The 14,967-nt window shown below is 36.3% G+C and overlaps 1 protein-coding gene across 1 annotated transcript; it reads right to left on the reverse strand.

Moving 5' to 3' along the window:
* Nucleotides 1–3,924: 3,924 nt before the first annotated feature.
* On the reverse strand, nucleotides 3,925–4,977 carry LOC121235389. Its single transcript, XM_041131737.1, has 2 exons — nucleotides 4,648–4,977; nucleotides 3,925–4,527 (listed from the first exon to the last, which is right to left on the reverse strand). The coding sequence occupies exons 1-2, from the start codon at nucleotides 4,975–4,977 to the stop codon at nucleotides 3,925–3,927; spliced, it is 933 nt and encodes a 310-aa protein (XP_040987671.1).
* Nucleotides 4,978–14,967: the final 9,990 nt, after the last annotated feature.

Below are 14,967 nucleotides of genomic sequence, written 5' to 3' on the forward strand. Positions count from 1 at the left end.
GCCCTTTTTCTTTATTCAGGGTTTGATTGCATTGTTTTTGTGTGAATCTATTTCGATACATACAGAGTTTGTACTTTCAATTGCTAGGGAGTTTTAGCCCAGTTTGTATACACAAAACATTTCATCTCATCTCATCATTACAATTTTCTCAAACTCCCACACAAAATATAATAAAGAATTAAACATTTTCTAATCTCAAAATAAAAATTATACTAAAAAATTATATTCTAACAATATTTTATTTAGCTTTCAACAAAATATCTCATGTCATCTTATTTGAACTGCGTAACCAAACGAGACTTAGGCCCCGTTTGTTTTCAGAGATGAGATGAGATGAGATGAGATTTTTTGGGATATGTGTGAATAGTATTGAGATATATTGAGTATAGATGAGATAAGATAAGATAAAATTGTGTTTGTTTATATAAATGAGATAAGATTAGTTTGACTTTTTTTTTTTAAGTATTGATGGTGTGGGACCCACAGCCAATAGTATTATTTTTAAAGCAGCCAAGTTAGCTTCTGAGACAGTTTTACGGGCGCATGAACAGTGAACGCAATGGCCTCATGTGCTTCAACGGCGTTTTCCTCCCAGCCTATCTATAGTTTTCGGATAATATAATAAATTCCTGTTTTTATTTCATGCTTCCTTTATGTTACATTGTATGTGTAATTAGACTTTTCTTTTTATTATATATTTCAGTGAGTCATTATACGAAATTTTGATAAGCTAAAAAAAAATACCACAACCTCATTCACAATACATTATGCTAAAATATTTTCTATCTCTTTTTATCAAATATTTGTTTGACATTCATAATATTTTGTAATGATTTTTACTATTTATTATTACTAAAGCAGACACTCGTTAAAAAGAAAAAAATATGTTGGACCAAATGTGATGCATGGATGAGGAATAATGTTTTGGATTATACTTAAAATTATTCGCGTCAGATTTGCTATACATAAATTTCATTGTGTTAATAAACCCATTATCGTCAAACCTATAACAATTTGGAAAAAATTAAAAATACCAACCATTAAACCCAACAAGTAAAAATAAATATTTTACAAATAACCAAATCCAATAACGTAATTCATCTACCATTTGTCATTAAATAAATAATATGTCCAGCATGATGAAAGATTGAGCAATCCACATCAACAATCGTACTGCTTGCTTAAATTCATTACTCGCATAAAATACATCAGTTGTCGATTATTTTAGTTAATTTCAATGCCAACAATAAAATATCAGTATTAAATAAAAACAGTAATTTTTAAATAACACCACCAATGGCCACCCCTTGCTTCCCACATAGAAATGGCAATCTCATCTCTAATCGCAGCCATATTGTTTTGGGCTTCAATTGACAAGTCTACATGAGCAGATGACGATGCCCCGCCACCAACCGCAAGCTCAATTACTGGTAGATGCATCGTACTCCATGTCTGAAATATCCAATCATCGGGGGTGACCGTTCTAATAAAGTTGTGCAGTGCACAACACGCTGTAATAATCAGTCATTGCCGCCCAACCGAATATGGAGGCATGTTGGAGAGAATGGTGAATCGTTCTTTTATAACACCAAATGTTCGTTCTACAATATTGCGAACTGTTGAGTGACGATAATTAAAATAATCTTTATACCCATGAAAATCCCTCTGATTGTGACGATCACTCCGGTGATAACGTTCTCTTGGATATGGGAGCAGCAATCCCATAGTGCATGGATAAGCTGAATCCACAAGATAATACTGACCTGAGAGTCCATTTTCGTACAAAACACAAACTTCAATTAAATGTAAAGGCAAAAACAAATCAAGTTACAAGTTATAAATATTTTACAAAGTTAATAAAAAAGAAAATTACCCTCTGGTGGCCATGGAAAACCGGCTTCTGCATCACTTGCAGCATGGTGGAACACACGTGCATCATGCGCGGATCCCTCCCATCCAGTGTAAACAAATATAAATTTCATATCGAAGTCAACTATTGCCAACACATTTTGGGCAACTCGGCCCAACCTATTTCGATATGCCTCACGCAACTCAGTTGGGACGACAGCTGGTATCATCGTACCATCCATCGCGCCAATGCATCCCTATCAACTCAATAAATTAAATCCTTACTCGCGTACACAACCAACTAATGCATGATGTGATTGTTACATTGTATGTTGTACAAGAAAGTTTCAATTCGAATTGTTACCTGAAACCAAGGATAATTACGATGGTTGCTTGAAATAAAAGGGTGCACGTTGTCCGTTGGAGTTGGCACAATCAAATGTCTCTCAACCTCACATAATGCATTAATCACTTTTCTAACATTTTTATTGATTGTTTGTGTCGAATGTTGAAACCTATCCCCAACAATTCGCTGGCCTTCTGTGTGGCCCACAAGAAGGCAAAACATACCCACAGCTTCCTCCACCGTCACTTCTCTTCTAGAATCACGTACCAAATGATTGTTACGTAACAATGTGCATAAACAGTGGAATGTACGTACCTCCATACGAAACATAATCTTGCAATTATCTGGATGACCATTTAAAATCCCAAAAATATATTGATGCCCTCGGAGGCCTATATTATGTTGTGGCCTTGGGTGATTCCTTCTCTATCCGTGGGACAGTATCCTAATAACGTTGATGATTTCTATGGGCTCCACCGGATCATCACTATCACTCCCGTCAGTCCAAGAATTGTTATGCTCCATTCTCTACTATATCATGTGGAACTACGTTAAAAACTGAAGACAAGTTCGGGAATAGACCAACAGGACTGACCTATAGCATTGGGAAGTAGTTTACATGAGTGTACGTTTCCATTCTAGACAACAATAAGCAATCTCAATATATGCAAAGATTCATGCAAACCTTTGGGATTCTTGGCCATATCCCGTATCTTCCATTTCCAAGCAAATGGAAATGAAATAATGTCAACAAAAATTATTTATATATACATATATTATATATATTTATCAGTGCAGCAAAACTGTTTGGAGCTTTGGAGCAGTTTTTCACACAAAATATGCAATCCTTTTTGAGAGATAACATTCGTTGGACCAAACTGCTACCCAAATAAAAATCAATATAGAAGGAATCATCTTGTGTGAAAAAAGGAAAAATGAAAAAAAAAATTATTATATGTGGGGGTTGTTCCCAATATTCAGAAAGTCCCAAGTATTGGGAGGTCCTCTTCAGTCCAAATAGTAACTGCCATGACATAACTAGAATAGACGGCAGAGTTATAAACTATTTTAAAATGAAGGCCCAAGTAATTGGGAGGTCCGCTTCAGTCCAAATAATTATTTCAATAACTAATGGTTTTTCTTTTCACTAGTCTTGTTCATATGGTACTTTCCGTGGTCCTATGCATATGAAATAAACAACAGAGGACCCGAAACATTTTGGAGAAGAATAATAACCTTTTTTGGAAGGCAACCTCTACCCTTGATGTAATTTTATGCCTTTGAGAAGTGTTGATGACGTGGAAAACCTACAGCTGCCCGTTGGGCAGAGAACCAGAAAAGTCAGATACCAAAATGTACATATCATCTAAGCCACGTTCTCACTATGTATTTCAGAAACCAATTCAAGATCCATGAAATAACAAGATATAAACAAACTCTAATAACACCGAACCCATTGATTCAGAATTTTGTGGATCTAACTAACACATAACACAATACTATTAATATAAAAATGATGGTTTCAGAGACATCACAACTGGAATGAAATAATAAAAACATGGACATCTTCCAAAGATGTCCATGAAACCTACAAATGTTAACAACAACGAAGGACACATAGAAAAACATATTACATAACGCCAATGAAAAATTACAACTCAACAAAGCAACTAATGAAGTTCTAATGCACAAGCTAGTGTCCAATCAACTATGCATAGGCCACGCTCTAATCAACTATGCATAGCCCACGCTCGCCTATGGACATCATCCATTACCAAAAATCCTCGTTGTGCAAGGGGGTTCATTAACCGATCAAACGCACGGGAGAAAATATCGTCAGGCAGTGGGGGCTGAAGTGCCTGTAACAAGGCCACACAGTGTGAAAAAGCATCGAAACCATCATCACTATCCATGCAATGTGTGGATCCTCTACTACGTTTTTCCCCTGACGCTTCTCCTCTCCCCTCATAACACTTTCGGCGTGCCTCATAGGAACGCGTGATCGCATCAACCATGTTCGATATCTTCTCGTCGTGCTGGTTCTTTTGCCCTCCCTTCTGACGCCGTCTGGAAGAGCAACTCGATGGTGTACCCATGTCCAAGGGAAATTGCGACGGGCCATCAAAGACAAAATCCCGACTGGCTTGGGTGCCAAGTGCCGGGCCCCGACGCCGCATCTCAGCGTCAAGACGCTCCTCCTCATCCGAAGATGGTGGTGGTTGGGTGGACGCGTGGTGGAGTGTGCCCGTTGCTACAGCAGCGCTAAAAATGGTACAGAGGTCTGCATATCGTGGGCAACCTGAGGTACGAAACTTCTTTACTTGTGGCTTGGCCTAGATAAAGAAATTTAAATTCAATATATTAGGGAGGGATTAAACAACAGAAAAAAGTGATGATGAATAAAGTGACTATTGCAAACAGTGGAAAATATGGCGTCGTTAGAGATTCGTTACCCTAATGGCATTTGCCCAGTGTTCGTCACTCCCTAGAACCGTTTTGGTATCGGGGTCCCATCCCATACCAGTTTGGTGCATGAGGTCTGTGAAAAGTCGTTGCATCATCTTAAGCCGATGTATTTTCCCCTTGATTTGACTCGCATCGTACGTCTTTACGCCCACAGCCGTAAGACGTGCAGCATAGGAAGCATGGTCCCTAGAAGTGATCCTCCCAGCCCTCAGTGCACCATTAAGGGCGTCAGCTAATATCATGTCAATGAAGACGTCCTCCATTCCATCCACCCATATTTCCCGATCAACGTGTGAAATATCGGCATCGGGGTCCATGTGAAAATGCTAATAATATGATATGAAATCCGAAGATGTTTATATCATACGTGGCTAAATAAATGATAAATGAAATCCAAATTCTTTTATTTAGAAGTGGGCCATACCTGTCGAGGGTATGCTACTCGAGAGGAGCGTAGGTAGTAACGCTAACAAATAAAAAATATTGTTAAAAACAGTTTGTTGGCAACATGAAATCCAAATAAATCTGTGTTATAAATTTTTTCACGTGATCACATACCAGCGTGAGATTAATTACCTACATCATCAATGAAGATGTTGTATAATGTTATTTTTCTGGGCAGAGTAGTAATTATTAGCAAGCATGAATGACACAAACTGCTAATATGCAGGAAATGCAATTAATTAAAATAAAGTGTCATGTGGGGGGTTGAAATTGCAAGGAAGTGAAAAGCAAAGAATTATAGTCTGAAAATTAACTGACCAATCGTTGTCCACTGCTTCGTAAATCATACCACAGATCATAAATGTTTGAAAAAAAATAATAACCATTTCGCTTGGTGAGATATATATATACATATATATGTATATATATATATATATATATATGTATATATTATGGTGGGCTGTTTAGATGTCTGGGATGGACTTGATGATCGTTCGACACATGTTACATTAAGGGCTCGGCAGCCCTTAACCAATTGAAGGGAACAAGGGGTTATTTGGATAAAAAATAATCTTTATAACTCATTTCATTTACAATGTGCATAAGAAATTTTCAACCTTGTTATACAAAATATAACAAGTACAAGATAGGCATGAATGCACTGAAGGACGAATTAGTGAAGCTGGAATTGTTCAAGCATGGTCCCTATTATTTATTTTTATTTATTTATTTGATTGCCTAATAATCTAATCTATGGGATTGTTCAAGTGCTATGGTAGAAACGTTTGAATTTATCATTTGCATAGAACAAGGGAACCGAAGCAAATAAATGGAAAAAAGAAAAGCACATTCAATTGGTGATGTTAACTTTCATGGTATTAAAAACACTTTCCTAGAGCAGTAACCTCTGTTATTTTTTTTCTTTAGTTCCTACTCCTATATATATCTCTCTAATCTTATAGGTGGATGCTGGGAAAGGAGCTGGAAACTTGATTGACCAATTGGGACGTAGAGGACCAGTTGAGTGAAGGGGTATTATCAGTTTCCAGCTCAAGAAGGTGCTAAATTGTAGACAACACATTCAGGCAGAACTGGATCAGATCTTTGTTTGTGCTTATTTGACAAATCAGCCTTTCATTTTCTAACATTCCATTGTAATTTTCTTTAAATAACCGCAATACTATAGTTTTTTTACTCAAAGATGATCAGATTTGGATAATATAATACACATTGGAGATGTGATAAAGCAAATAGGCTTTTTTTTTATGCTAAAAATAAATGGGTATGTATATAGGACAGATTCCAGGCCTATATGCACCCATTTAAGTCCCAATCAATATTTTACAAACCTATAAATGGCAGCCAAACTTTCAATTAAAAGCTGGGTTCATACGGGGAATTTTAGGTAGTTTGCAGCTCTTCAATTTCCTTTCTCCACTAGAAAAAACTGTCAATGTGAGTTTAATCTAGATCAATTCAAGATGCAAGTTACCTTCACTTTTTGGCATCTAATATGAATATCATGCACAAATCCCAAATCCACCCAGAATTCTTCTCAGATAAACCAGATGGATGAAAACTGAACTGCCCAACCTTATGAATTTCAGCTATTCAGCTCTCAATGATACAAATATGATCAATCCGCTTACATGTTGTCCCATAAATTTGATGACCTATGAATGATTATAGTTCTTAAAAAATCAAAACGAAATAACCTTTGACAACATCGTACTTCCATTCTTCCTTCTCCTATGAATTTGTTTTTATCCAGAGGAAAACAAATTCATAGGGATCACCAAATTGTCATCAAAACAGGCACATAAAATCAGAATCTAGAGGAACCCAATTACCTCCCTCCGCTCCAATCCCACCAACCAATAATATTTTTTTTCCAATTCCTGGTCCAACTAATCTGCCAATAACTGACGATAATCAAATTAATTTGGTATTTGGTGGTCACCAAGTTTTTGAATGCAAATATTACAGACAAGCCGATTGGTAATAGGGTTTTTATGTTTCCAATTGTGTTGGTCATAGAAATGTGTTCATCCCTTTTAAATTCAAACACACAACAGAGGCCATTCAAACCCAAAACATCCAACAACCACTAATCGATCCACAACCACAGACAAATCAGTCCAATGCATAGTTGAGGGGTATGAAATTTCGATATTTGCAAAAATTATTCATATAAAAAAACAAATATTAGAGGGTTCTTTTCACAATACCTGGTATGACCTCGTTGTCGGACCCGTGCTGCCCTTCGAGAGGATGGTGAGGGAGCGTTTATGGCAGTTGTTTTTGAGAGATAAACCGGGGTTGCAGCACCTAACCGTGGTGGATGAGCAGGGGGTTTCGGCAACTTTCGGCATTTTCGTATACGTAGGCTGCTTCGAGAAATTTCAAGGGGAGAAGAAGACTTCGCAGCAATCACAATCGTGATGGGTAGGGGAACAGGGGAGATTCGCACGGCAAGAACCACATAGGTTCTGAACCAGCTGGTGTCGATATCAATTGAAGATGAGAATTTCTCGGGATGTCGTTTGGAAGGAAATCTGAATGGCGAGATTCATGGCAGCGGAGGGATGCACGAGAATCAGATCTTCCCGAGAGAGATGGAATCGAAATCTTGTGCGATGGGATGGCCTGGTGACTGAAGATTCGCACTGCTCTTCAAGTCGAAATGGGACTTAGGGAGAGAGGAGACAGACTGCAAGATTCGCACGGTGGAAAGCAGCGAACACTTCTGAGTGAAGGGAGAGAACTACTGAGATGAAATGTTGGGATAAAATTGTGTTTGTTTTCGGAAACTATCTAACCGTACGAAAACTGGTTTTAAGGTTTTCAAAGTTTTGGGTGTATCTTCGAAAACAAACGGGGCCTTAATGTCATTAATGCTTTTATCTTCAAAATGAAAAACAAAATTTTCACTGAATCACAATCAGATACATGCATCTATATTCCCCCACAACCACCGTTCATATTCCATAAATCATATTATAATTTTATAAATACCTTTTCAAATAGAAAATTCAGAACATAGCCAGTCATTTTATCTTGCAATTTTCTTTTCGTTCTTATATATTTTTGCATTGTAAAATTTGTGAACCCATTGTCCCTGAGGAAATAACCTTGGAATCTCACCCAATACACTAGTCCTGCTTTTATACATATGGGCATTAATTGGTGAGTATCAAGTTTTTGGCGTCGTTGCTAGGGACATTTGGCGAACAACATAGTTTTCCTTGCAAAAAACAAAGGGGGGGAGGGTTCTGAATTCTGTGAACCTCTTCATAGTTTGGGTAAAATCTCTTCCTCTATATTTGATTTATTTGTTATTTTGCATATTCTCTTATTGTTCACTTGGTTTTCCCTCTGGGGTGCATGTATGTTTGGACCAGAAACCATACATCATGATTGGTTAGGACATATTCCCTCTCCTCCACTGAGTTTGCATATATATATTGAGTCTTAATTTGAAAATTTTAATAACATGGAAGATAATGAGCATCAGGATAAAGAAGTTATGAATCAAAACAGAACACTAAAGAGAGTATTTAACGCCTGTTAGAACCAGTCCACCATCTTACATTATTCAACCTTTGAATGCAAGTAATTTTAATTTCAAACCTAGAATGATTCCTTTGGCACCACATTTTCATGACATGGAATCTGAAAATCTCTATTTGCATATCAAAGAGTTTGAAGAAATTTGTTCTATATTCATGGATCATACTTGCACTGAAGAAGTCATAAGGTTAAAATTGTTCCCATTTTTCCTAAAAGATAAGGTTAAAACATGGCTGAACTCTTTAAGGCCTAGATCTATTGGGACTTGGCAGGAAATGCAAACTAAGTTTCCTTTAAAAAAACTCCAATGCATAGAACCAATACTTTGAAAAGACAGATTATGAACTTTGGCCAAAGGATGTTGAAAAATTCTATCAATGCTAAGCAAGGTTTAAAGACCTGTTGAATGCCTGTCCCCATCATGGATATGAACATTGGAGGGTCATTAGTTTTTTCTATGAAGGGTTACAACAAAAAATGAATTTGTTGAGAAGAGGCTTTTGATTACATTGAATATTTAGCTGAGAATGCTTAGTCATAGGATGTCTCTGACTTTGGTGACAGATATGAAAATCAAAGAACTGTCAATGGGGGTGGGAAGTACAATCTAAAGAAAGTTGATGATTTACATGCTAGGATAGCATTAATTTCTAAAAAATTAGAATCCATCGAGCTTAAGAAAGTTAATGAGATGCATGTGATATCCCTAACTCCTGAGAAGTGTGGCATGTGAAGACTAAGGGCATAGTACTAGTACATTCCCCACAATACCTGCTTTCAATGAAGTTTTTTAGACCAGTCCAATGCTATTAAAATGATTTCTAAAAATTATCCTGGGCCATATTCTAACACCTATAATGCAAGTTGGAGAAATCACCCAAATTTCAGTTAGAGAACTGAACAGTTTGTAGTTTTTTCATCAGCTTCAAGAAACCTTATGTTTATTATATTTAATGTATGATGTGTTGTTTATTATGTATTCGACTCATTTTTTGTATATTTATGTTTTAACCATCCCAAGTAATGATCTTTGTGAGGATGAGATTGCATGACAGGACTTGACCCAGGAAGGAGAGGCAGATGCCTAGATAGTTTATGTTATGCTTTGTTTTATGATTTTAATTTAATAAGTTATTTTGATAAGCATATGAAACTTTATTGATTTTAAATAAGTGCTTTCGCTGACTCTCTTTTGAATTTTAAGTACTTAATAAAGATTGAGTTTATTTATTTATGAGATCTTTCGTATATGGCGCTTCGTTAGTAAGAAAAGTTTTTTAGTCAAGTTTAGTAGCACACCAGTTCCTCATAACTTTTTAAAAAAATGACTATATTGAGAAGCGAGGTGTTTCAGACTACCTCTATAAGTGCTCAAGAGAGAGGGAAATTTTCAGCCTAACCACACCACGTCCCCCAAGGCAGATTCAACAACCTCACGGTAATGCATAGGGGGTTAATGTGAAGGCTGTGAAAGCCATCACAACCTTGAGAAGTGGTAAAATTGTGGACATTCATGTCCATAATACAAGCAAATTAGGTAAAAATTCTAACCCTCAGTTAGAAAAAGGTGAGCCCAATATATTAAATTATGAAATACCTGCATGTCTCATACCTGCACCATCTCCTCATTGTTTAATTTCTTTGCACAAAGAAAAACAAAATGCTGAAACTTTGGAGATTTTTAAGCAAGTCAGAATAAATATCCCCTTTTTAGGTGCCATCAAACAAGTTCCTACCTATGCCAAACTTTTAGAGGACCTATGCACTGTTAAAAGAAAGTTGAATGTACAGAAAAAAAGGTTTTTCTCACTGAGCAAGTCAGTGCCATCATCCAAAATCACACACCAACTAAGTATAAAAATCCTGGTTCACCCACTATCTCTTATATGATAGGAAAATCCAGAATTGGGCAGGCCTTGTTGGACTTAGGTTCAAGAGTTAATCTGTTACCCATTAATGTTTATGAGCAGTTGGGATTAAGAGAATTAAAACCCACTTCTATAATTTTGTAATTAGTCGACAGATCCATAAAAATTTCAAAGGAGTTTGTAGAGGATGTACTGGTACAATTGGATAAATTCTACTATCCAGTGGACTTTCTGGTACTAGATATGAAGCTAACAGCTCACTCAAACTCTTCTACCCTATTGATTTTAGGGAGACCATTCCTTACAACTTCTAATGTCATAATAAACTGCAGAAGTGATGTTTAAAAGTTAAGTTTTGGGAATATGACTTGGGAACTTAACATTTTCAATTTGTGTAGGCAACCCCAAGAGGTAGATGAAATTCAAGAAGTCAATACTTTGGAGAGCATTAATGTTGAAGATTCTTTGCTAAACTATGAATTTAATGAACAATGGGAGGATTTAGAGAACTCCCTAATTTTATCTGATAATACTAACATTATTTCAACTGTTTTTATTGCAGGAAACCCAAATGAAACACAGTGGAGGCTCAAATTCGAGCCATACCTTCCATAACAGTATCATCAAAGCCTTCCACTGGAAAAGTTCCAAATCTAGAGTTGAAACATTTACCAGCAAAATCAAAGTATGCTTACCTTGGACCTGACAATTCATTTCCAATTGTAATCTCATCTCAGTTAACCACTGATTAGGAGGGTAAGCTACTGAAGGTGCTGACACAGCACAAGTTAGCCATTGGGTGGACCATTTGCTGATATGAAGGGTATAAACCCTCTAACTTGTTCCTATAAGATATATTTAGAAGAGGATGCTAGACATTTTAAGAAGATGTAAACGAGACTAAACCCTACAATGAAAGAGGTGGTAAAAAATGAAGTCCTGAAATTACTAGACATAGGCATCATCTTCCCTATAGTAGATAGCAAGTGGGTAAGTCCAATTCAGGTAGTACCAAAGAAATCTAGGGTGACTGTTGTAAAAAATGAGGAAGGGGAATTAGTACCCACAAGAATGACAACTAGATGGAGGATGTGTATAGATTATAGAAAGCTTAATGCAGCCTCCTCTAGGAACAACCATTTCTCACTACCCTTCCTCGACCAAATTTTAGAAAAAATAGCTGAACATGAGTATTACTGTTTCTTATAGCTTTTTTGGGTATTATCAAGTAGAAATTGTCCCTGAAGATCAAGAGAAGACTACCTTCACTTGCCCCCTTGGGACCTTTGCCTTCAAAAGAATGCTATTTGGGCTTTGCAATGCCTCAGCCACCTTTCAAAGGTGCATGCTAAGCATTTACAGTGACTTAATTGAAGATATTGTAGAGCTTTTTAGGGATGATTTCTCAATATTTAGAAATTCATTTGATTCCTGTTTGACTAACTTAAACATTGTTTGACTAGGTGTGAAGAAAAACAGTTACTATTAAATTGGGAGAAATGTCATTCTATTGTACAACAAGGAATAGCCCTTGGTCATATTGTGTCTTCACGAGGCATTGAGGTTGACAAATCAAAAATCAAAGATAGACCTAATTTCAAATTTACCTGTGCCTAGGAGTCTGAAAGATGTTAGATTTTCTTTAGTCCATGTTGGATTCTATAGGAGATTCATAAAAAATATCAGTTCTATTTCTAAGCCTATTTGCCAATTATTAATGCACAATGTCAGTTTTGTATGGACTGAGCACTGTCAAACATCTTTTGATCAATTAAAATCTTTTCTCACCACTGCAACTATCATTCAACCACCAGATTGGACTCTCCCTTTGGAAGTAATGTGTGATGCTAGTGACTTTGTTGTAGGAACTGCATTTGGGCAGCGAAAAAATAAACTGCCATATGTTATATACTATGCTAGTAAGACTTTGAACAGTACTCAAAAAAAGTATTCTACCACAGAAAAAGAACTGCTAGCCATAGTGTTTGCCTTGGGCAAATTTAAGGCATATTTACTTGGTTCACCTGTCATTATTTTCACTAATCATGCATCACTTAATTTTTTATTAACCAAGAAAGATGCAAAGCCAAGGCTGATCAAGTAGATGCTCCTGTTGCAAGAATTTAATATCTCAATAAAGGACAAGAAGGGGGTGGAGAATATAGTGGCAGATCATTTGTCTCGACTTACACTAGAATCATCTGTTCAATCCCCTTTGATTTCTAATTGTTTTCCTAATGAACAATTATTTTCAATTGATATTATTCCTTGGTATGCTGACTTGGTTAATTTTTTGGTCACGGGACAAACTCCACCTCATTGGAAGGCTCAAGACATTAGAAGGCTAAAAACTGAGGCTAAGTCTTTCTTTTATGATGATCTTTGTCTGTTTAAATATTGTTCTAATCAAATAATTAGGAAGTGTGTTCCTAACAATGAAATTTCTGCCATTCTCTCTTTTTGCCACTTTCAGGCTTGTGGGAGACACGTTTTAGCCCATAAAACAGTAGCAAAAATTTTACAAAGTAGGTTCTATTGGCCAAACATGTTCAAAGATGCCTATAGTTTTTGTAAGACTTGTGAACCTTGTAAAAAACTAGGAGAAATATGATGTCTATGCAACCCATTTTAGTAATTGAGATTTTTTCTGTTGGGGAATAGATTTTATGGGATCATTTCCTTCATCTTATGGCTATCTGTACATTTTGCTTGTTGTTGATTATGTTTCTAAATGGGTTGGGGCAATCCCTTGCATAAATAGTGACCATCAAGTTGTTTTAAAATTTCTAAAAGAAACATTTTTGCAAGATTTGGTATGTCTAAGGCCATAATAATGGCACCCATTTCTATCTCTTCTCGACCTTAGTGAAGAAATATGGTATCCATTACACCTTACCAACCTCAAACAAATGAGCAAGCTAAATTAGCCAATAGGGAGATAAACAAACATTCTTGATAAAACTGTCAATCCCAACAAAAAAGATTGGTCTTTGCGGTTGTCTAATGCCTTTTAGGCCTATAGGACTGCCTATAAAACCATCCTGGGAATGTCACCATACAGATTGGTGTGTGGCAGGGCATGTCCTTTGCCTGTGGAATTACAACATAGGGCATATTGGGCTATCAAATAATTTAATTTTGATACTGACCAAGTTGGTTTGGTAAGAAAATTACAGATTGCTGAACTGGAAGAGCTTCGAAAAGATGCTTATGAAAATTCTAAACTGTCCAAGGACCGTACGAAGCCCTTCCATGATAAGCATATTCAAAGGAAGTCATTCGAACTAGACCAGCAAGTGCTCTTATACAATTCTCGTCTCCACTTGTTCCCTAGCAAGTTAAGATCTCAATGGAGTGGTCCATACTTGGTAAAATCTGTTTTTTCCTATGGTGTTGTTGAAGTCATAAACCCTTAAAATAGAAACACTTTCAAAGTAAATGGACAGAGACTTAAACCTTTCATTTCTACTTTTTAACTTGAGGATTCTACTCTGAATTTATTTGACCCCATTGACTTTTCAGCTAATTAGGTCTAATTTTTATAGTTTTTTTCTGTTTTGAAGCACATGTCATTTTTTTATTCCATCTTTATTTTCTATTGTTATATGTGCTCTCTCTTCCTGTTTATTTTCAACACCACTCAGATACTTACTTCTCTCAAATCCTTTCATTGCTCTTGTATTATTCTCTGTTGGAAATTTCTATTTCTGATACATTGAGGACAATGTTGATTTCTAGTTGGGGGGAGGGGGGGGGGGGTGAGGTTCTAGATTTAGCCTTGCATGCCATAGCTTAAGAAATAGCAACACTGGGCCTTTATTTCGAATTTGGATGCCTTGAGTAGATTTGATGAACCTATGAAACACTTTGAACTTTTTTTTTTTTTTTTTAGAACTTAGGTCAAGATAAGTGTTTTATCCATTTTCTTTTGTTACTAAAACCAAGAGAAAGTTTGTTTAAAAGGTTTTTGCTGAAATCTGCCACCATCTACACTTAGAATGCCTAGAACAACACTTTTGAGCCATTAATTAATCAGACTAGCAGTTGTTTAAAGCTCTAGTGAACCATATCCTAATGGCTTAGGAAGAAACATGATTGACAAGGAAAACCAATGGAGAAAAGGGACAAGCCAGGGATCTTCAAATATTTAAAAAAAAAACAAAAACAAAAAAACAAAAAAAGCCGTGTAGTGGAAAAGGCTGCCTGCTACTGGGATCCTTTGAAAAAAGAGAGGACCTTTTAAAGTGTAGTAGCGTGAAAGCCATTATTACAATAGTTTTGAATTAGAGTAAGATCACTTGGTCCTTCTAGATTAGCTGCTATGGAAGAGACATTTAATAACTTCTGGTGGTCAACCTTGGAATCTATACACACAATTGTGCACTCATTATAAGTTGTATCCTTTTCTACTTACCTATCTTGGTT

The sequence above is a fragment of the Juglans microcarpa x Juglans regia genome, chromosome 6D (assembly GCF_004785595.1).
Source record: "Juglans microcarpa x Juglans regia isolate MS1-56 chromosome 6D, Jm3101_v1.0, whole genome shotgun sequence".
NCBI classification, from domain to species: Eukaryota; Viridiplantae; Streptophyta; class Magnoliopsida; order Fagales; family Juglandaceae; genus Juglans; species Juglans microcarpa x Juglans regia.